We start from the raw sequence: 23,441 nt of genomic DNA, 5'->3' as shown, positions 1-23,441 counted from the left end.
CCTTCGCCTCCGCCTCCGCCCCCCAACGCGCCCTTCGGAAGCAGGATCAGCTCGGGTTTAGGCACTGGCGCCGGCTGTAATGATCTCTGAGCTCCTCCTCTCCGTCCTGGAGTCGATGCTGCGAGTTCCAGAGAGGCCACCATGTCGGAGAAGGAGCCGAGCTCCAGCAGCCCCAGTACGTCCCCGACGCCACTCAGTGAACGTAGCCGCCTAGAGGCAGCGATCCTGAGCGGCTGGAGGAGCTTCTGGCAGTCAGTGGGCAAGGAGAGGCCGGGGCCCTGCGCCAGGCCGGTGGACGAGGAGGAGGCCAGCGCCCTGACCAGCCTGCCGGTGGGTGAAGATCGCCCGGCCTCACACCGCCCCTGTGTGCCTGCGTCGCCGGGAGGGCCCCTGGCTTTGGGGTGGGCGCTTTCGGTTCAGTTTCGACCTCCAGAGACCCTTCTCGGTCACTCCCCAGCCCCAGGAGGGACCCGGGATCCCTCGGTTAATCCACCAGCCTTGATTAGGTACCTGCTGTGTGCGGGGCAGGGAGCCGGGACCTAAGAGACCAAGATGAAATGGGCCCCAGCGTTCTGTTGAACCCAGTTCTATATCCTGTCCACAAGGCTATGCTTCCTGGCTATTGCAATCCACCAGCATTAAGTGCCTGCTCCCAGCCAGGCACTGAACCAAGTGCTTTTCAGTGACCTGTGAGCCTCACAACCATCCTGGGAGACGCTATTATTATGCCCATTTTATAGATGAGGCAAACAGATTGATCCGCCATTATGATGGCTAACATTTATGTAGTGCCTGCTTAGTGCCAGGCACTATGGTAAACACTGGAGATATGCAAAGAAAGACAAAAGGCAATCCCCATTCTAAAGGAATTGACAGTTCATTGAAGGACACATTATGTACCAAGACAACTATGTACAAACAAGCTGTATGTAGGAAAAACTAAGGGAAATCAACAGAAGGAAGGAATTAGAATTAAGGGGAATCAGGTAAGATTATAAATATTGACTGACTGTCCCAAAAGTCGTAGTGAAGTTTTAAGATGAATTTTTTCAATTTTTAATTTCAAATTAAAAAATTTCAAATAAAACAGTTTTTATGACATATTTAGTAACCATCACCACCAAAAAATTTAAATAAACCAATGTATAAAAAAATTGTGTGCAAAACCACAAACTGCATTGTTTACAATTTGTTTTAAAATATGTAAATTATATATTTGTGCTAATATAGATATCCTCTCCTTTTGAGTTCCCTTTGGATTTATTTTACTTTTGATAAATTTTTTTTCCTCTTTATTTTGTAGTTATTTTTAAAAAATAATCATAGGATGTATTATTCCTTTTTCATATCATCACATAGTTCTCTTTATATTTCTAATATTTTTCATTTCTAATAGCAAGACAGTTCATTACATTCAAATATCACAATCTATTTAGCCATTTCTTCCAATCATTGCATTTGAGTTATTTCCAGTTATTTTGTCATTAAGTGCCCATTCCTTTGGGCTTCCATGAAACACATTAAAAATGAGAGTTTTCCCTCTCAATAATGCCCTTAGGGCCCAATCCTTTTAAAGGGATCCCAAAGTTAATTAGCATGAATAGCTTTACACTCTTAATATATATTTCCGTCTTGTTTTCTAAAAAAACAAACAATTCACAGCTGCTCTGGCAATGTAATATTAGGTCTGTTTGGCCATGTTCTTATTAGCCTTTAATTTGATCAACTTAACGTGTCTGGTTCTCATTTAACATATATAACCAGGGGTCATATTTAGCTAGAATGACCATTAGGTAGCAAATGCAATTTGTCGCAAGGACCGAACTCTTTCCAAAACCAAGTCATTCCATCTTGGTCATAACTAGTGGAACTTTTCAAGTGCCACAACTCAAGAATGCAGAATTACCTCCAATGTATGTGATAAGTGTTAAAGTAAGCCTTTTTGCAGAATATGCTTTCTAGACCATTGTTTATCCTGCCAGAAATTATATTTGGATTGTGTATGCTCAGGTTTAGATCTACTGCTAGCCTTGTGCAGGTGTAGGGGGCCTCTCCAGGTATCTATCATATTTAACTTATCTAAGGTTTAGTCATCTTAACCTTTTTCTTATTTTTTGGTTAGATTTATTTAGTTCTGAAAGGAGAAAATTCAAGTCCCCTATTATTATTTTGTTATCTAACCCCATGTATATCTCATTTAATTTTTCCTTTAAAAACCTAGATGTTATAACTATTAGTGCATTACAGGTCCAATATTAATAATGCTTCATTATCTATAGTACCCCTCAACATAATATAGTTACCTTATTTATTTCTTCCAATTATATTCAGTTCGTCCCAACTCTGTCATAGATCATGACCAGTACCCCTGCCTTCTCTGGATCAGTTGAGGTATAATATACAGTCTGTCTTAGCCCCTCACACTCACTCTATGTGTCTCTCATTTTTAGTATGTTTCTTTTAAACAACACATTGTCTGGTCCTGGTTTTTTATTGTTTCTGCTATTTTCTTCTTCTGAATTCATTCAATTTACTCTCAGTATCGTAGTCACTAGCTATGCATTTTTTACTTTCTTCTCTACTTTCTTCCTCCTCCCTATTTGACCCCCTCTTCTTTTCTTTCTGATGTATCTCTCCTCAGATGTCAAATTTCCTTTGACCAATACCTCTCCTATTCACACCTCTTCCAAAAAAAATCCTTCCTTATACTCTCTCCTTTACCCTCCTAGCCCCAAATTGACCCACCTTTTCAAAGGTCCCTCCATTGTCCCTTCCCCCATTCCTTTTAATTCTTATTCTATCCACCTTTCCAAAAATCTTTTCCTTACCCCCCCAACCAAGTCCCTCTACTTCTTATTATGAGTTGAATTCTAAAAATCCCATCTCCTACCTCGTCCTAAGTATCCCTCCATTATCCCCTCACCTCACTCCTCTACGTCTTGATATGTACTTCCCTGTAAGTATATCTCCCTTCCCTCCCTTTTCTTGTCCTTTTGCCTTCCTTTCCTTTAATTCATCCTTCCTTCTCTTATTCCCTCAGTCACCCATGGGTATTCCCAGGCTCTCCCTTATCCTGTCCCACTTCCCTTTGTATATTTCTTATAGATCAAATTTTCTGCTAAGTTCTGGGTTTCCTCCACAAGAATAGTTGAAATTCCTTTAGTTTGTTAAATATCCATTTTTTTTTACCTTTTATAATTATGCTAATCTTTGATTTATTCTTGGTTGTAAGCCCAGTTCTTTTGCTCTATAAAATGCTATGTTCCATGTCCAACATCCTTTTAATATTGTGGCTGCTAAGTCTTGTATATATTTCTGATTGTAACTCCACATTATTTAAGTATTTTTTTCCTTGTTGCTTGTCATATTTAAAGTTTAGAAGGATCCATAATGAGGGTGAAATAGTGACCATTTTTCTTCATGGGAGGCAGAAAAAAATAGACAAAATATAGAATAAAGGAATGTTAGATTACATGTTCTATTTTCACTAAAAAGATAGGCAGCATACTGTAAAGAATAGGAAAATTGGCCTTGGAGATTCAAGTATTGCCTCTGACCCCTATTAAAAATAATGGAGGCACCAGGAATGTTACAATGAATCTAAATGATTGTGGGTACACACACTGGGTTGTAGGAGAGACTGGACCAGGAAAGGGAGACCAGAGGTCTTCCTTACAACACCCCATAATAAGCTTTGTGACCCTCTAAAAGAACCTAAACCTCTAAGTGCCCAGAAGTGGCTCCCTAGGATTATGAGTTACAAATGATTTGGCCCATCACCATTTGCGGAAGATGTTTCTATCCCTGGAAGTTCTTTATACCCTCTATGAATAAATAAAATTATTGGTACAGACCAAAACACAAAATTCAGCTTTGAGGATTAATCAAATTTTGGTAATCTTGCAGTCCTATATACTTTGATTGTTTTGTAATTACTTTTTGATCAAGTACACATTATATAGGGTATGATTTATTGAAGATCCAATTTATCTACTTATCCTTCTGTGTTTCAGATTTATGTGCAATTGTACATTATGTCATTTCTTTCACCTCATGATTTATTCCAACTGGGAAGTACAAGTCGATATTGGAATGTAACTGTACGAGATCCTATGCTGTGGAAATTTTTTCTTTTGCGGGATCTTCCCTCTTGGACATCCGTTGACTGGAAGTCTCTACCAGATCTACAAATCTTAAAAAAACCCTTATCTGAGGTTATTGACAATGAACTTTATGACTACATGACAATGTAAGTATTCAGTTTTCTAAAATTAAAAAACAAACCAATGACTGCTGCTTTCTCTGAAGGCAGTGTAATACTATGCCAAATTTAGATTTAGAAGATTTGGGTGCCATTCTTGACTGCCATTTGCTAGATGTGTGACCTTCAGCAAGTCTCATAAATTCTGTAAGCTTCAGTTTTTTTTTTCATTCATAAAATGAAGGTATTTGAACTCTATGTAAAGTTCTTTTCAGCTCTAAATTTGTGATCTCTCCCCTGGGACTTGGGTCCTGATAGCAGATTAGGATGAGTCAGAGAAGGAAAGCTCTGTATTTTCATGATGATTATGGTAGGGTGAATGAAGTCAAGCCCCAAAGTTTTAGCCATCTTAGGTTTTAGTTCCCAACACTTGGTGCAGATTCTGAGACTTAAACTGACCTTGTCAGGCAGAAGACTGGCTGGGACAATTTTCATGGACAAATCTTGTATACTGGCCTATCCTTAATACTTAACTATTTCCCATTTCCCATCTAATATAATTTGATTTTATTTTTGTATGGGAGAATAATTGGAACATTGACTTGGTTTGGGCTATTCCTTGCAACTGAAAAGCTGTGACTAAATTTCCTTTGATTTGTCATATTTAGGGATTTGTGTACCCACTTTGTTTCCAGTTCTCTGCTACCATAAAAATACCAAATATGAATATTTTGTTATCTGTTTAGCTTTTCTGTATTTGATTTCTAGGGTGTGTTTGTGTATGCATGTTTTATAGTGGGATGATTGGGTCAAAGGTTATAAACAGTTTAGTTAACTTTTTACACATAATTCCAAATTGTTTTCCTAAACACATAGATCCATCAACAGTATATTGGTGTTTCAGTTATTCCACAATCTTCCCATTGTTGACTGTTACAGTTTTGTTGCTGTTTGTTTGTTTTGGTCATCTTTCCCAATTTTTGGGGTGTGAGGTTATGGAGGATTACTTGTTGCTAAAACATGAAATACCTCTATTATACTTATTTTTTTAATCTATTGATTTAAATATTATAGAGATTTAAAATTCATTATGAGATAGTCTTAATGAGTTAATAAGAGCAATAAAAGAAACTTTATTATCATAAATGAGATGTCTTTCTTCTCTTTAATTTCTAGTTATGGTTATTTTAAACAGGTATAAAATGAGCTGCCCACATACCAGAAGACACTTGAAATCCAGTCGCCACATGTATGGAGCTGTTGCCTCTTTTTTGCAGTCACTGATCCTTCAGACAGAACCCCGATTTGCTATGTTTGGACCAGGTTTGGAAGAGCTGAATATATCTTTGGTATTGAGCCTGATGTCTTGCACGGAACTTTCCCCAACGGCTGGTTTACCTCAGAGGCAGATTGATGGTAATTTCTACATTCATCTACGGTATATGAGAATTTGAACGCTTTGGGCTTGATACTGCCTTTGAGTAGGCAGAAAATTGTTCATTATTTAATGGTGAGTTAACTTTTTGAAACAAATAAGGTAGATTAACTTGATGCAGTGGAACATCCAATAGTACCAGTGAGCTAAAAGTAATTCACCTTGAAAATATGAGCTTTTTTAGCTTTATGTGGTATTAAGCTCTTGTTTTCTTAGAAGTTAATGAAAAAAAATAACTATCATATAACAACTGAGAATTATGAAAACTTTAATTTTTAACAGAGCATGTAAATTTTATAATAGAGATAGTTGTTATAGTTTAGAACGAATTAGTAGCAAATATTTATTGAATTCTTACTCAATGCAAGTCATTACAAGGTACTGGGGATATGGTAATATATAAAACTTGGTTTTGACCTCTCTGGAATTGATAGTTGAGAATAGAGGATATATACATAGAAAAATAAATAAGATAGTATGTATTAAGTAGCAATTGAGTGATGCGTGTGTGTGTGTGTGTGTGTGTGTGTGTGTGTGTGTGTGTGTTTCTTTTCTGACTCCAGCTCCTATAGCAACAATGAATGGAGTAACCTGTAGTTAGGAACAACTGAAAGTGGAAAGACCAGTAAATAGTGAATTTTTTCAGCCAGTGATGAAGACCTGAACTAGGTCATCAGTAACAGTGGATAGGAGGAATAACATATTTGAGAGAATTAGGAAGAAAGAATTGATAAGACTTGATGACTAGATGTGGAGAACAAGGAAAGAGGTACCCAAGGTTTTAGGCTTAGGTCACTGGGGAAGTACATTTGCCAAAAGTAGGAAAGTCAGGCAGAAGAGCTAGCTTTTAGAGAAATGGGATGTTTGAAATTTTAACATGTTGCATTCCTATGGAAATGTCATATGGTAAAAGATACAAGCCTGGTTTCTCAGAGGAGAGATTAGGGTTGGGCATGGGCATTTATATTGAGATGATAGTTGACCTGGTGTGTAATGAGAATTTTGCTCCTCCTTTCCCAGCATCCCACTTAGTATTTATGCTAACGTACTAATATAGGGAAGATATAAGTTTTGTGTAGCTCTGCCCTCTTTCTCTTTTTCCAGGAATGCGGTTTGTATAGGTTGGAGAAGAGCCAGGCAGGAGAGGTTTACTCATGTGGTCATTTTTAAGTTTTGTGCTTTGTGCTTTTATTTTTTCTGCTTAAAGTGATTACTAATAAATCTTATAAAATATAATACTTGGAGTTATTGATATTAATTTAAGTCTAACACTGGTGAGAATGGATGAGACCCCTCAGGGAAGAGTAGAAGGACTTTTGAAAAGGATTACTTCATAGTCTCTCTACATGATCTCCCATGTTCTTCTCTTTCACTCTGATCCTTGTTGAGGAAGTAGCCTTTTTTTTTTTTTTTTTTTTTTTTTTTTTTTTTTTTTTTTTTGCCAAGGCCAACTCCTCTCTTTGTGCCATTGTTCTCTTCTAATCTTGCCTTTTCCAGGATCTTAGGTCATTCATATTTATTCTCTCTTGACCTCTCTGTCTCTCTCATCTTCAGTTTCTCCTTATTCACTGACTATAAACATGCTCATTTCTCTCTGTCTTAAAAATATTCACTTCATGCTATCATTCTAGGACCTTTCTTTCACAACCCGACTCTTAGAATCATCTTCTTGCCTGCATTTCTTTACCTTCATTCTCACCTTTCAGTTTGGCTTCCAACCCAACCACGAGTCTGAAATGTCTCTCTCCAGTGCTTCCAGTAATCTCTTAACTGCTAAAACCAATGCATGTTTCTCTGTTCTCATTCTGTTTGATTTCTTTGTAGCTTTAGACATTATGGACCATCTACTTTCCTTGATACTCTCTCTTCCCTTGACTTCTTTTTTTTTTTAAATTTACCCTTAACTTCTGAAGTGTATTGGCTCCTAGGTGGAAGAGTGGTAAGGGTGTGCAATGGGGGGGTCAAGTGACTTGCCCAGGGTCACACAGCTGGGAAGTGTCTGAGGCTGGCTTTGAACCTAGAACCTCCCATCTCTAGGCCTGACTCTCAATCCACTGAGCTACCCAGCTGCCCCCTCTTCCCTTGACTTCTGAGATTTCTCTTTCTTAGTTTTCCTTCCTGTCTGACTATTCTATCTCAGTATCCTTTGCAGGAGATTCATCCATCTTCTGTACATTAAATGTGGGGGTTTCCTACTTTCTCTCCTGGGCCCTTGTCTCTTTTTATACCATCATCTGTGCCAATGACTTCCAGATCTTTTTAGGCAGCCCTAATCTGTCTCCTGAACTTTGCTTTACATAGCTAATTGACTCCTGGACATCTTCATCTGGATACTCTATTGGCATCTTAGACTTAGCATATGAAAAACAAAATTGAGTATCTTTCTCCAAAAACCTTCTCTTTCTATAAACTATGCTTCTTTATGTTTGCTGAGATGGTCCCTCAGGTTTCCATCCTTGGAATCCTCCTTGACTTCTTCATTGCATCGTCCACCCCATATTTAATTAGTTGCTAGATCTTGTCAGTTTTTCCTTTTCAACATTCTATCATGATTGCCTTTTCCTCCTCACATACACAAACTACTACCTAGCTTTTTAAGTCCTTATCATTCTAATAGTCTCCATGTTTCCAATCTTTCCACATAGCTGCCAAATTAATACACCTTAAATACTTGGCATATTATGTCAGAATGACGTAGAATGGCTGTCATTCTCCTGCACAAAATATCTTCCGTGGCTCCCTTTTGTTTCAGGGATAAAATACAAACTGCTCAGTCTTGCATTTGAAGTCCTACACCTTCTACTTCTCACTAACTTTACATCCTTATTTCATATTATTCCCACATAAGTTTTATTGATTCTCTCTCCTCTAGGCCTTTAAACATGCCTAGAATATAAAGCAACCTGATAGAGTGGAGAGAGCATTGATTTGCATTAGAAGACCTAGGTTCAAAACCAAAGCTTCCCTTTCCTTTCCGGCCTTGAGAAAATTACTTAAATTTATTTGTAAAATATTGAGGGCTAGACTAACTCTAATCTGTGATGCTACAAATGCATTTCCTCTTAATCCCTGCTTTTTAGAATGCCTTGCTTCCTTTAAAGCTCTGTTCATTTCTTCACAAACTCTTTTCTTATGCCTCAGGTCTTAATGTTTTGTCCTTCCTCAAGTTATCATATATTTACTTCTCTGTATATGTGGGAGTCTCCCTATAGAGAATGTAAGCTCTTTGAAGGCATACAGAGAAAGGATTTTTTTTTTTGAGATTTATATACACTGTATTAACACACTGCACTGGAAGGAAAGAGGAAAGGAAGGAAAGAACCACGTGTTTATTAAATACCTATTGTGCATGAGATGACCTCCTCTAGTGGAATGGGCAGATGAAAACAATTCATTCCAGTAGCCATGTAGGTGACTTAGAGCTTGGGCAGACACTGAAGATACCAAGAACATATACTGCATCCCAGGCTATCACCTGGGATTGCCTTGACTTTTGTCTTGCCACTGGACTCCAATGACTCTGGAAGAAAGAATGAGGCCGACAACTTTGTATAACTCTACTTCACTTTAATTCATGCACAAGTTTAGACATTGGTCTTCTTTGAAATGAAGGACAAACAACTTGTTTTATTTGTCTTTTTATACCTAAATATGAGGCTTTACATTTATCTCCATTAAATTTAGTTACTCTGGACTTGGAGATCATGCCAAAGTGTGTAGAGATTATTTTGATTCTCATTTCTGTTATCTGGAATTAATATAACTGTTCCTGTGAGGACAAAAGGGAAGAAAAGAGGTGGAGTCATTTCCTAGGATGAGTGTTCCCATGCCTCAGCCTTACTACCAGCTTATTTAGAGAGGGAAAGAAATGTTATTATTAGGTCAGAACTCTGAATTTTAGCTATGACACTATTGGATCTTTTCCTTTTGGGTTTTATTTTAAGAAATGATTGGTGGATTCTTTCTAACTTTACTTTGCCTTCTGGATCTAATTTTTTTGTTGTTTTATTTTAGATAATGACTTTTAGAGAGTCCACTGATTCTTAAATTTTTTAATCTATTTTTCAGGTCAATTTTTTTGATAATAGATCAGGAAGATCTGAGTTTGAATCCTGACACAAATTTCTCTTTGGTCTAGTTTAGTTTTATAGAACTGAATTGCTTTGGTGAGATTTACTACTTTCTTTTCTTAGTTTTTTTATTCTCTTTCCAATTTTTCCCCTCAGATCTTTTACTTCTTTTTGAATTTTTTTTATCTCTTATTTCATTTCCTCTAGATATTTATGTAATCCTTGTTGAAAATTCATATTTTTCTTTTTAGTCTCTGTAGTTTTTATGGTATATTATTCTTCCCTTTTTTGGGGGGGATTTTTAAATTTGCAATTTCATTTAAATATTGGTCAGTGTTTTCTTTGATTTATTCATCTTTCCAGTTGTAGTTCCTGAAGACTCTTTCCCATTTTACGCTTTTGAGCAGAGTGGTGAGCTCTGTTTGGTCTTACTCTAGAACCTGCAGGTTCTTGCAGCTATGCTGTGATTGTTGCTGCTCCCCAAGGACCCCCCGATTGTTTTCCAGCCTCTTGGGGCTTTTTTTCAAAAGTGGCCCTCAGTCTTGCAGAGGGCCATAGAAGTTTACTCTCTCTCTAGCCCATTGTTAAATTGAGAGGCAGCTGGCAATTTTGCCTAAGTTGGTGGTAGTGTTGCTATTGGAAACTTTATCTAATGCCTTTGAACTGCTTTGAACTGAACTTGCCATTTTGTGAAGTTCTGATGTGGAAGAAGTCACTTATTGTGATTTTGAATAGGATTTTTTGATCATTATTCATTTAGGTGCAAATTCCAAGTTTTTGTAAGTGGGGGTGATGGTTTGAGCAGCCTGCCTCTATTCAGGCAGCTCTCTTAGTTGGAAATGTCGCATCTTCATGCTTTTTTACTGGCTATCCCCTATGAATTGAATACTTTTCCTCCTCTCCTTCACCTTTTGGAATTCTTAGTTTCCATCAAAACCTAATTCAAAAGCATGGAAAGACTTACATTATTACCAAGTTCTATGTAAAGAAATCCAAGAAAACAATAAACACAATGAACACAACAATGGAAGTGGAAAAAACAATAACTTCAATGCAACTGAAAATTAGTGTTGTAGAATTACAGAAAACAAAATTGGACTTAAAGATATGGAAGCACCTCAATTACTTTGCAGGTATGGGAGGTTCACTGCAAAACATTGCATATATATTGTCACAGTGGTTTTTTTTAATAAATTTTGATTGTTTTTTTTTCTGATTTTTCCTCTGCCTTTTTTTTTTTTAATTTAGAATAGCTCTCTGGGAAGGAGGAGAGAGATACAGAGGACAATTTAGACAATATAAAAACAAATTATATGAATGCAATTATATTTTTAAAAAACTCATTTCAAGCATTACTTTCTAATGAAGCCTTCCGTCTTGCCCCTTAACTGCTAGTAGTCTTACTTCCCAAAATATCCCTTATGTATTTTGTATGTTTTGTATATTTTTATGCCAAATATAAGTTCCTTGGCGGCAGGAACTTTTGTTTTTGTCTTTGTATTTCCAGTGCCTTGTATTAAGAAAGAGACAATAAAATTCCCCTGACTGCAGAATAGGTACATATTTTTAAAATTTGGTAGTGACACTGAATCAAAAGAACAGTAGAATGAGAGTTAAAAAGAATTGGAGGGGGCAGCTGGGTAGCTCAGTGGATTGAGAGTCAGGCCTAGAGACAGGAGGTCCTAAGTTCAAATCTGGCTTCAGACACTTCCCAGCTGTGTGACCCTGGGCAAGTCACTTGACCCCCATTACCCACCCTTACCACTCTTCTGCCTTGGAGCCAATACACAGAAGTTAAGGGTTTAAAAAATTAAAAAAAAAAGAATTGGATTTCTTGGTTAAACACTTAGTAATTGACTATAGGCAAATTATTTAACCTCTCTAAGCCTCAATTTCCACTTCTGTAAAATGGGGGTAAAAGCCCTTAGAGGATTTTCATGAAATTCAAATGAGAAAATATATGTAATCACTTTGCAGACTTTAAAGCACTGTATGACTGCTAGCTATTTTTTATATGTGTGCATATACACACATATATATATATACACACACATATATACATATATATATATATATATATATATACACCTACATCTATGTATATGTATACTTGGTATAATTTGGCACCATCCAACTACCTTTTTGATGATTAGGTGACTGGTATAGATTGATGTGTTTACAACTGGAGAAAATTTTATAATGAATAGATTATACTTTCTATATTTCTATTTCCAAAGCTACATATGTATCTAAGATTTTCCTGAGTTTGGGATCAATTTTGTTTGAGTTTTACTTCTAAGTATGAAGTTAAATATACTTATAAAATCTGTTTTATTAGTGGTCATTAATGGCTAATGGTCAAGGCAGATGTTCCTTACGAAAAGGAATAATTGGTTTTGGAAATGATTTTATAATAACTTGCAAATATAATAATTCCTAGTCTTTGGACATTATCCAGGCTTTAGACATATTTTCCATTCTATTAGACCACTGATTATTGACATCTACTTTTGATTGTAAATTGTCAAAATGAGGTAGGATACAAGCCCACCAAAGCCCTTTAATATAGATGGGTACTTTTCTAACTTCCCACTCTTAAACTATATATGTATTTTAAAAAGATTTTAGAATGTTATAATTACTTAGTTTTTTATGGTTAGAAAGAAAATATATAACATTATTTTTTAAGTAGTTATTTTAGCTTTTACCAAAAATCTTTGTAAACTTAGTTTGCTAGCTTACATTACCTTTTTGTTAATAGGTAAAAGAATATTGTCTAAGGCAAATTGTCCTTTGTTGTCCTCTATCCAGATTTTTGATACTGAATGAATGAAAGTCACATGCAGCCGTCCAGCCCCCACCCCACTTTTCTTTGGTTTAGGTATAATGTTTTATTTTTTCTTTGGTTCAGGTATAGTATTTTATTCTGGAGCCACACATAAAGAATTATCATTTGGCTCTTTTTTGTTCTCACTAGAAAAACATTTCTTTGAATTTTTTTCTCCTGCTGTGTTCAGTGATAAATTGTTTTAATTTTGTATTCTTCTCCTTCAGGCATTGGATCAGGAATCAGCTTTCAGTTAAGCAACCAACATAAATTCAATATCCTGGTGTTATATTCAACCACTAGGTAAGGCTACTTACCTAGAATCTGGACTGGAGCACTTTTATGGTTTAGGGCCCTGTTGAATTTCTGCTTGTGTGTTTTATTTTTAAATGTTTATCTTTTAGGGAGGAAAGGGATAGAGCAAGAGAAGAGCAAACGAGTGCAGTCAGCAAAATATTCAACCGGCAGACTCCAGGGAATGATGAACAGAGGGGCCAATACAGTGTGATTCCACAAATTCAGAAGGTGTGTGAAGTGGTGGATGGGTTCATCTATGTGGCAAATGGTGAAGCTCACAAAAGTAAGCATTTTCTTATCTTAAAAAAAATACATTGGCCATTTTATTGTTTTCGATGCAAATAGAAAAATGTATTTTTTTAAATGTGGCATTCTTAAGAACATAATGAATGACTAGTTATTTTGGATAATGTGATTATATGACATTGTATACAAGGTTCTTATGTATTCTTATTTCTGAAGCGAGTTTTATCCAGATTCCTTTATTCAGGTAATCTTGTCCAAGAATTAATTTTGCTTTTTTATCATCCAGATAATAAAAGAAAAAGAGAAGATTGAAGATCTTGGTTGTCTTCACTATCAAGATTTTTTGTATAATTGCCAGCTTTTCCTTTTGTGTTATGTATTCCTGACATTAGAGTGCAGATGACTTAGGGCCAGTGTATTAATTTGTTTTTTAACTAAGAGAGAGGGACTAGACCTGGCCAAGGAAATTTCCTTTCCCAGTGCACATCAATGCCTTCTTTGTAATTTATAATCTTAAGGAGTTACATAGAGCATTGAAAGATTAAGTGACTTGTCCATATTATTATTTTGATTTTCAGACATCTTTTTTATAAAGGTAAGTTAGGCTCTTAATCAGCTATGGACTACAGGTTTTGGAAGAGCTTATTCATGATAGGTTAATGAAAATAATAAGTACTGGAAAACAAAATATATTATGAGAGGCTTCATATTAGTAAAGGAAGGAATCTGAAAACTCTAAAGTGCTATTTAAGTACATTTTGTTGATATTTTGAGTTTGGCTAATAGTATTGGTCTGGTCTCAAGCAGAAAAGGCTAATGCTAGGGTAGCATATGATAATTAAAGGATTGCTTTGTAGATATTAGTCGTCAGATTTTCTAATAAGAGCATTGAAATAATAATTTTTAAAAATTATCTAAATTATTAATTCCTATAAAATGTATTTGATTAGCAGTGAAGTTCATCCAATTTGACCAGAAAGAAGATTCCTCTCACCTCCTATTTCTGACTTGAACATAGGTTTAACTCTTTTTTTAATCTGAATATTTTTTATTGAATCTTGGGAAGTGTGATAATGAAGTAAAAAGAGCCCTGAACTTGGAATCAGGAAACCTGGATTCACAACTTATGTTTGATATTTGCTAGTTTTGTGACTTTAAGTCTCTTCACCACTCTGAGCTTTGGTTTCTTCTATAAAATTGCTCTTCCTAGAGTCTTTGAAAGGAAAATACTTTGTAACACTAAAACATTGTATAAATGTGAGTTTTTATCTGTTATTGACTATGAATGGAACAAAGAGTGATTAAATTGCTCAGGAAAGACATAAGTTCTCTTAGGAATTGGCTCAAATGCCTCATCTTTTATGAAGCCTTTCTTGACTACCCTACCCAATATGGTTACTCATGTGTATGCTTCAAGCTCCCCACTAGATCGCTGAGGTCATTGAACATATTTTTCAAACATCTTTGTCTCCCATACAAAATCTAGAACAAGGATTCATGCAGAATAGCTGCTCTGTAAAACTGTCATAGAAGTGAAAAAATGAAGACATTAGGAAGACTAACTCAAAGGGTATGGGAGAGACTCTCTACTTGGTGGGGATATTTTTTAATTCTTTTTTTATTAAATTTTATTTTATTTTCCCCCAATTATATGTAAAAACAATTTCCAACATTTTTCAAAGAATATTGAGTCTCAAATTCGATCCCTCACCACCCCCAAACCTCCACTGAGATGATAAGCAATATCATATAGATTTCAATGTGCAATCACGTAAAACATTTTTTCCATATTAATCCTTTTGCAGAAGGAAACTCAAATAGAAAAAAAAATTAAGAAGGAAAATGAAAAAAGTTTGCTTTGGTCTGAATTTAGACTGTCAGTTTTTTTCCTCTGGAAGCAGATGGCATTTTTTTTATTATGAGTCTTTTGGGATAGTTTTAGATCATTGTATTGCTGAGAATAGCTGTTCACATTTGTTCATTGTACAGTACTCTCATCATTCTATGATGTTCTCCAAGTTCTGGTTTTTTCACTAACCTTCAGTTCATGAAAGTCTTTGCAGGTTTTTCTGAGCTCTTCCTGCTTGTCATTTCTTACAGCACAATAGTATTCCATTACAATCATATACTATAATTTACTTAGCCATTCCCCTATTGATCAATTTTCCCTTACTTTTCAAATCTTTGCCCCCTCCTACTAAAAAAAAAGAGTTGCTTAAATATTTCTATATGTATAGGTCCTTCCCCTTTTTATTTTTTATCCCTTTGGTATACAAACCTAGTAATGGTGTTCCTGGATGAAAGTTTATGTACTGTTTTATAGCCCTTTGGGCTTCGGTCCAAATTGTTCTCCAGAATGAATGAATCAGTTCACTACTTCCCTAATAGTGCTCTCAGCTTTCCTATATCACCTCCAACTTTTGTTATTTTCCTTTTCTGTCATTACAACCCATCTGATAGGCGTAGAGTAGTACCTCAGAGTTGTTTTATTTTGCATTTCTCTAATTAATAGTGATTTAGAGCATTTTTATATTACTATAGAGAGTTTTGATTACTTTGAGAACTGTCTGTTCATATCCTTTGATCATTTATCAACTCATTTCTCTGTGTATTTGAGAAATGATGCTTTTATTAGAGACACTTGTAAAAATTTTTTTCACTATGATTCCTGTGAATTATTCTCTGTCCTCTTTCCCCGTTTAGTTTCTGACCATCAGCTCCCCTAATTTGGCCTCTTTTTTTATCAGTTCCATCCCTCTTCTTTTATCTCCTCCTACTTTCCTGTAGGGAAAAATAGCTTCCTATACTCAACCGATTGTGTATGTTCTTCCCTTATCAACCCAATTCCAATGAGATTGCTCCTCTCTCTACCTCTATCATCTTCCCTTCCATTGTGTACACTCTTTCATAACTCTGTATATGCAATAATTTGCCCCTTTCTATTTTTTCCCTTCCCCCTCCTCTCTGTGCATTTCTCTTTCTCATGCTTTAATTTTGTTTTTTTTACTATCATCTCATCATATTCAACTTATACCCTTGCCCTCTGTCTATGTCTACTCCTAACTGCCCTAAAAATGACAAAAATCTTTAGAGTTACAGTAATCATCTCCCTATGTAGGGAAGTACACAGCTTAACTTTATTGAATGCCTTTAGATTTCTCTTTTCTGTTTACTTTTTTATGTTTCCTTATATCTGAGGGTCATATTTTCCATTCAGCTCTGGTCTTTTCATCAGGAATATTTGAAAGTCCTCTATTTCATTGAATACTCATTTTTTCCCCTGAAAGATTATGCATTCTTAGTTGAAGTATTAGTTCCTTTGCTCTCTGGAATATCCTCTTCTCTCTGATCTTTTAATGTAGTAGCTGATAAATCTTGCATTATCCTGACTGTGGCTCTATAATATTTGAATTGTTTCTTTTTGACCATTTGCAATATTTTCTCCTTGACCTAGGAATTCTGGAAACTAGCTATAATATTCCTGGGAGTTATCCTTTTGAGATCTCTTTTAGGAGGCAGTTGATCGAATCTTTCAATTTCTACTTTGCCCTCTGGTTATTAGGGCAATTTTCCTTGATAATTTCTTGAAAGATCATGTCTAAGCTCTTTTTGTGATCATGGCTTTCAGGTAGTTAAATTCTTAAATGATCTATCCTGGATTTATTTTTTAGGTCAATTATTTTTCCCATGAGGTGTTTCATATTTCCTGCTATTGTTTCATTCTTTTACTTTTGCCTTTATGTTTCATGGAGTTATTGGCTTCCACTTGCCCAATTCTATTTTTTAAGGCATAATTTTCTTGAGTGAGTTCTTGTACCTCATTTTCCATTTGGTGATTTCTACTTCGTAAATAGTGCTTTTCTCAGTGAAGTTTTGTACCTCCTTTTTTGTACCTCTTTTTCCATAGGGCCAATTCTGCCTTTTCGGAAGTTTTTCTCTTCAGTGCATTTTTTGTTTATCTTTTTCCATTTGGACAATTGTGAAGACAGAATTATCTCTCTTTGTTGTTTCTAACGTAAAATCAGCAACCTTTAGTTGTCAAAAACTGAAAACATCCCTACTTAATACTTGACCAGTAACTAGGTGGAAGAGTTCACAAGTCAAAAACTCTCACCTCCAAAGGTGACTGCCCAGCCCTGGGTAGGGCTAAGCAGTTTGAAAGCTGTGATTGGTTCCTGCGAAGAGGGGAAGAGACAGGAAGTGATATGGAAAAGGCCATGGCTTCCTGGATTTGGGGCTTCTTCTTCTTCTCTCTTCGGATCTTCTGGCTTGGAGTCATTCCTGCCTTGGTGCTTGAAGAGATGCTTCCCTTAGATCCTGTGTTGGTGAGTGGATTGATTCCTTCCTTGGTTCTTTGGTGAGGAGACCCTCTCTGATGATTGGTACTTTGGTGGGACACTCCCTTCAGCACAAGTTCTAGTGAGATTCTTGGAAGTCTTAGCCTCAGGAGCACTCATGGTTCTTGGTGGATTCTTCAGCATCTCCTGGCTCTTTGGATTTCAGTTTCCTAATTAGGACCTTGGATTCTTGTGAGATTTGCTTTCGGATTCGCATTTGTGGTCTGGATACATTAGGATTAAACTTAGGGTATTTGAAGCTGGGCAGTATTTTCTGTCTCTTTCTTACATTTCCCACTTTCAGTCTTTCCACCACTTTATAAGTAAAGCTGCTAAAAGTAATTTTGACTTAAGCTATAATATTTTTAAATTGGTGACCACAATATGACTTTAGAATTCTCATATTTAGCATAAAACCTAAATTTAAACTCTTATACAATTCTGATTTTTAAGACAGTCTTCACTCTTTTGGATTTTTGTGTCTCTTTTACCCATTGGTCTAGTCTGTTTTTTAAGACATTAATTTCTTTAGTGTTTTTCTTTTACCAAACTGTTGATTCCTTTTTCATGATTTTCCTGTATCACTCTCATTTCTTTCCTCAGTTTTTCTTCTACCTCTTACTTGACTTTACAAATAAATTTTGAGCACCTCTATTAATACTTGTTGGGTTTAAGAGCAAGTCTTTTTTTTCTTGGAAGTTTTGGATGCACATTATTGACTTAGTTGTCTTCTTCTGAGTTTGTGCTTTGGTCTTTCCTAAAACTAAAATAACTTTTTATGTTGAGTTTCTTTTTTGTTTGCTCATTTTTCTTCCTTTTGCTTTTAATAAAATAACAACAACAACAAAACCCAAGCTATTAAAGTTGGGCTCTGTAACTGTGGTGGAGAGAGCACTGTTCCAAGCTTTAGGTTCTTTGTGCAGCTGTCTTCAGAACTGGCTCTGGGTATCTGTCTGCTTTCAGTTCTTCCATGCTGGTATAAGGTAATGGGAGGTGTGTTTAATATTCTTCTTGCCTGCACTCATTTACTTCTTGGAACTGTGACTAGAGTCCTCTCCTTCCCTGTGGCCACAAGAACTGGTGATAGTGCTCTTCCTCACTCTGAGATTGTACCCCTAAACTGTAATTTTTCAATGTTCCTTTTAGGAGAGGACTATTAGCAGATTGGCAGCCATCCAAGTAGGTTAAAACACAACAGTGACAGTGAACTTAGAACTTAGAAGTTCAGTATCAGGAGCTATGTCTGCCTTTGTGTCTGTCCCTTGCAGCGCCTTCTACAGTCCTGGGCACAGCCAGTGCTTGATATAGATTTGATGATTAAATGAATAGGAAATCATCTCATCCACTAGATAGGTTGGAAAAGGTCTGAATGAGTGTTTAATTCTACTTTATTTTTGAGCATATGGAGCTCAACTGTCAAACTAGGGGAGGAAGAGTGAAAGGAAACAGAATAATGGAGATGTACTTGTTCAAGTCCTTCACTTTATAGACTAGAAAACAGACTTAGAGAAACTGTACCTTGCATGAAGGCATAGACCTAATTAGTAGATGCTAAAGCAAGAACTAAAATCAAGATCTCCTGATTCCTAAACCAGTGTTTCTTCTAGCATGCCATACCAATTGAGAGAGAATAAAGAAAAATAGAAAAAAATGAACCAATTGAGAGAAAATAAAGAAAAGTAGAAAAAAATGAAGGGCTGCCCAAAAGACCCAGTGGAAGCAAACTCTGCCATCTCATTGAGATCAGTAAAAATTAAAATTAATTATAGGTTAGATCTTTAAAAAAGATGACATAACTATAAGGAATTTGTGAATAATTTCCATATTATGTTATGAGTATTTGAGATATCTGCATTGAAATTCTTTAGTTCCTCTTAAAAACTTGAACTCTTATAATCATCAAGCATTCATTAAACACCTACTATGTGGTAGGCACTGTTTTAGGCACTAGACATATAAATTTAAAAAAATGAAACAATATCTAATCTCAGGTATTCTTAGTGCAGTTTTGTCAGAGTAGCTTATGAGTCTAGAAAATGAGTAATTTTCATATTTTTTTATGTAATCGTGGCCATTTTCCTCTCACAAATGATGTAAACGTTTTATTTTGTGTTCTTTAGATCATGAATGGCAAGATGAATTTTCTCGCATTATGGCAATGACAGATCCAGCCTTTGGATCCTCAGAAAGACCTTTGCTAGTTTTATCTTGTATTTCCCAAGCTGTTGTAAAAAGGATGCCCTGTTTTTATTTGGCACATGAACTAAAACTAAAGGAACTTCAGCTACCATGGATGGTAAGTTCTCATTTCTTTCTCACTCACTTAGTTTTTCCCTTAACATTTTTCTTTATTTCAATAGCATACTACAGTCAGTTGTAGAAGTCAAAAGCTACAGAATACATTGATAATTTGGGACCCATGAGAACTAGTTTGAAGTGATTAATTACTAATCATCTTCACTGGTCTTCTATACATATAACACTATAGAAAAACAATAAGATAGCAGTTCAGTTCAGCAAAATTTGTTAAGCACCTACTTTGTGCACTTGTAGGGCATTCTCTTAGACTTTTAGGGTATATAGATATCTATGGGGAAAAAATGGGGAACTCCAGCTTTAGGAACAACCTTTACTGATAACACATTGTAGCCCATCAACATGTCATAGGATCATATAGTAGGAAGGCACTTTGTTGCCATTTAGTTGAGGCCCCTTGTTTTACGGTTAATTCCTAGGAAATTGTCTACAGTGTGGGGAAATTATGTGACTTGTCCATTATCAACCTGCTAGCAAAGGCTAGAGGCTACAGTCATAGCATAATGCTTTTGCTTTTTCATCTTCCATTGTTAGAATTTCTTCATAAATAATATATTATTTTTTAAAGTACAAGATTCATAATCTTGATGACAGTATGGTTTGGTGGAAGGAGTGCTGGATTAGGAGTTGTAGAACGTATATTCAGATCCTGTTTGTCATTCACTACCTGTTTGACAAGTCAGTTTGTTCTACTGGGCCTTATACATTTAACCATTTGTTTAAAAAAATTCCAATAAGAAGAAAATTGAACTAGATGGACCTCTGAGGTTCCTTTTAACTCTAAATCTATAATTCTTACATTCTTTATGAGTTACAGGCTTTTCAGTTCTCTTATATATATTAGAAACAACAGTATGAAAGATACTTTTGATAATAGTTCTTTTTTTATCAACTGGAAACCTTGTTCAAGACTTTTTGGATAATTATTTCTAATTCAAAATGGACTCCTTTAGAATAATTTTTCTTAATTTTTATACCCTAGTTGTGATTGGTAAATTATATCCCTTCAATGTCATGGAAAGCCATTAAATGATATGTATTTGGATGGGCAACCTATTGAGTTAGTCATCAGTACATCTATCTTGGACAAGCATTGCAGTTGGATAGAAAGTTGAGTTTGAAACTAAATAAGAGAAATTAGGCTGGCTTGCCTTAAGAAAAATGTGCATCATTTCTCAATGATCTTAAGCTCCTTTCATTTCTAACAAAAAAGAAATACTTTTTAAAAAGTTATTGTTTTGGTGATGTTATATGGTCATCACCACAATTTCCAAAGAATCAGAATTGCAAATGACTAACAGCGGGGCATCCTGAGGAGAACACAGGACTAGAGTTTAACCCCTGCCTTATTAAATCTGGAGGATTTGTGGGAATACAAGAATTGATCAGGATGAAAAGTATGAGTGGGTTCCAAAATGTACTTTTAGAGGAATTGATGAAATTGATGACATTGATGAAATCACTAGTCTTGAAGTAATAGAAATCCTATCTTATTAAAATTTGAGTGACTCATTCTAGGGTCTTTGTTTTTAAAAATACTTTATTTTTCATGCATTAATGTAAATGCCCACTTAGTTTAAGTAATAACTACAATTTTTGGAAACTAACCTGCATTGCATTAGGCTTTAATTAAAGGAGCTTACAAACACTCCAGTTTCTATTTTTTGCCTCTGTACCCATTGTAGAAGCCAACTAATGCCTTCCTCTTCTTCAGCCACCCTTTGTTCTTGTAGCCACTGCAAGGTGCCACATTTCTGATAATTAAAAAGAGTATCTGGACCCTAATAGACATCCCTTTGACTCCAAAACAATGGTTTTTCTTTTCCCCTTGATTATTGAATAAACTTCCAGAGCATTGAAGGCATTGAGACAGTTCTTCAGAGACTGATTTTCATATTTAAACTAAGCAATTTGACCTGTCAATTAGAGAGTAGTTTTTTATTCTACAGCTTTGAGAAAACCTTTCTTTTTTAGTTTATAGAGTTTTGTTTTTTAAAGATTAAAATATTTTATTTTGTATTTTCCTAGGTGCAGGATGTGGATGCTGAAACATTGACAGGATTTTTGAATGGCATTGAGTGGCTCCTTGGAGAAGCTGACTATAAACATCCACGATGAACCTTCTCATGTGCCCTGATTTAAAGACCAAGCCATTTGAACTTTGGTTTTAAGGACATGATATGGGTGTGCGCTCAGGCTTGCTTTGCCCTTCCTTGGTTTTTTGCCAGGTGAGATTTAAATGGGCATAGCTATAACTGCTGAATTTTCCACAGTAAATCTAGCTTTAATCTTCAGTGAATTTCAAAGGAAATATTTATGTGATGACCTCTGACCCTCCAATGAATCTTTTTGATAATTTTTTATTTTAAATTGCTTTATTTTACTGTCTATAAATTCAGAATTATTTAATACATTTGTAAGGGTCTTTGTTCTCAACTTTGGACTTCTATCTTCTGCTCTATTGCTTGAAAGATTGTAATTTTAGAAAGTATCCATTTTTCCAATGTTCTAGGGGCTTTCTGGAAGATCCATAAATCACTATCAGGGAAGAGATACCTAATCTCTATCTACTGCTTGGAAATAATTGGTTGCTATAGTTATGGTGGTTGCACTTACGCTATACTCAGATCCATGTACTTGTTGAACATTAGTGAAAATAACTTTTCTTGGCACATTTCCTGATTTTTTATTAAGTTGGAAAGCTTGTGATGTATCAAACAGATATTCTAGATGCTAAATATGGAAAATATATTCTGGACACGTGCACTGGTATTATCAAACTTTTTAAATACATTGTTAATACTCAGTGGTAGAAATTTTAATATGAGACATGAGAAATGTAAACATTTTAATAAAAGTATAAATATATGCATTATTTTTGTAAGTGTAATAATTTAAATGTGTTTCTGACAGGAAAAAATTATTGCTCAAAATTAATTTTTATAAGAACTTGACCCAACTTTTCAAATAAACTCATAACTATTCACCTCTCATTGATTAGATTTTGGCTGGTTGACTTGCTGAGTTACTCAAAGAATCTTAAAAACCCTAATGTAGGGGGCAGCTGGGTAGCTCAGTGGATTGAGAGCCAGGCCTAAAGATGGGAGGTCCTAGGTTCAAATCTGACCTCAGACACTTCCCAGCTGTGTGACCCTGGGCAAGTCACTTAACCCCCATTGCCTAGCCCTTACCACTCTTCTGCCTTAGAACCAATACACAGTATTGATTCTGTTATATTCAAACCCTGAGAATTGTTGGTCTCACCTTGATTGACAGGGGAGACAGTTGGAGACATTGGAATGTTTCCAGATGCCGTGAGCCAGGGGCAAATGTCGGTTGGCCTGAGAGTATAAATACCCCTAATAACCATCTGGGAGGGGTCTTTGACCATTGATCTTTGGGTCTTTGACCATTGGTCATTGGTTCTCTCTGAATCTCCCTTGATCTTTAGGTATCTGAATCATCCTAGCTCTTTAGGGCTCTGGGTCCCTGGGTGGCGACGGGAGGAAGGGAGGTCTGAAGAAGAGGGTGGTTAAGATTTGAATACTTCCCGAAGGCTGTGAAGGCAAATATATAAATAAAACTGATAATAAGAAAGCTGAGAGGAAATCACCATCACAGCTGCAGCAAGAGCAGACTACTCTCTCTGGTTTGGCAGTAGCCAAGCTGAACCAGAGGGGTTTAAAGAACAATAGCTCCAGCTTTACAAAAT

At 35.8% G+C, this 23,441-nt stretch overlaps 1 protein-coding gene across 1 annotated transcript; it reads left to right on the top strand.

Moving 5' to 3' along the window:
* Window positions 1-141: 141 nt before the first annotated feature.
* Window positions 142-22,601, top strand: FBXO4 (F-box protein 4). Its single transcript, XM_044657760.1, has 7 exons — window positions 142-330; window positions 4,014-4,249; window positions 5,397-5,617; window positions 12,761-12,836; window positions 12,938-13,113; window positions 19,534-19,709; window positions 21,758-22,601. Exons 1-7 carry the CDS (start codon window positions 142-144, stop codon window positions 21,845-21,847), a joined length of 1,164 nt encoding a protein of 387 aa, XP_044513695.1. The 3' UTR covers window positions 21,848-22,601.
* The last annotated feature ends 840 nt before the right edge of the window (window positions 22,602-23,441 follow it).

Source organism: Gracilinanus agilis, chromosome 1 (genome assembly GCF_016433145.1).
Source record: "Gracilinanus agilis isolate LMUSP501 chromosome 1, AgileGrace, whole genome shotgun sequence".
Lineage (NCBI taxonomy): Eukaryota > Metazoa > Chordata > Mammalia > Didelphimorphia > Didelphidae > Gracilinanus > Gracilinanus agilis.
The sequence above is the reverse complement of the archived record's forward strand: the minus strand, read 5'-3'. Positions and strand labels throughout refer to the sequence as shown.

Coding starts and splice junctions, on each gene's coding strand:
- FBXO4 (XM_044657760.1), top strand. CDS start 142: ATGTCGGAGAAGGAGCCGAGCTCCAGCAGCCCCAGTACGTCCCCGACG. Junction 5,618..12,760: donor ACCTCAGAGGCAGATTGATG/GTAATTTCTACA, acceptor CTTCTCCTTCAG/GCATTGGATCAGGAATCAGC. Junction 19,710..21,757: donor AACTTCAGCTACCATGGATG/GTAAGTTCTCAT, acceptor GTATTTTCCTAG/GTGCAGGATGTGGATGCTGA.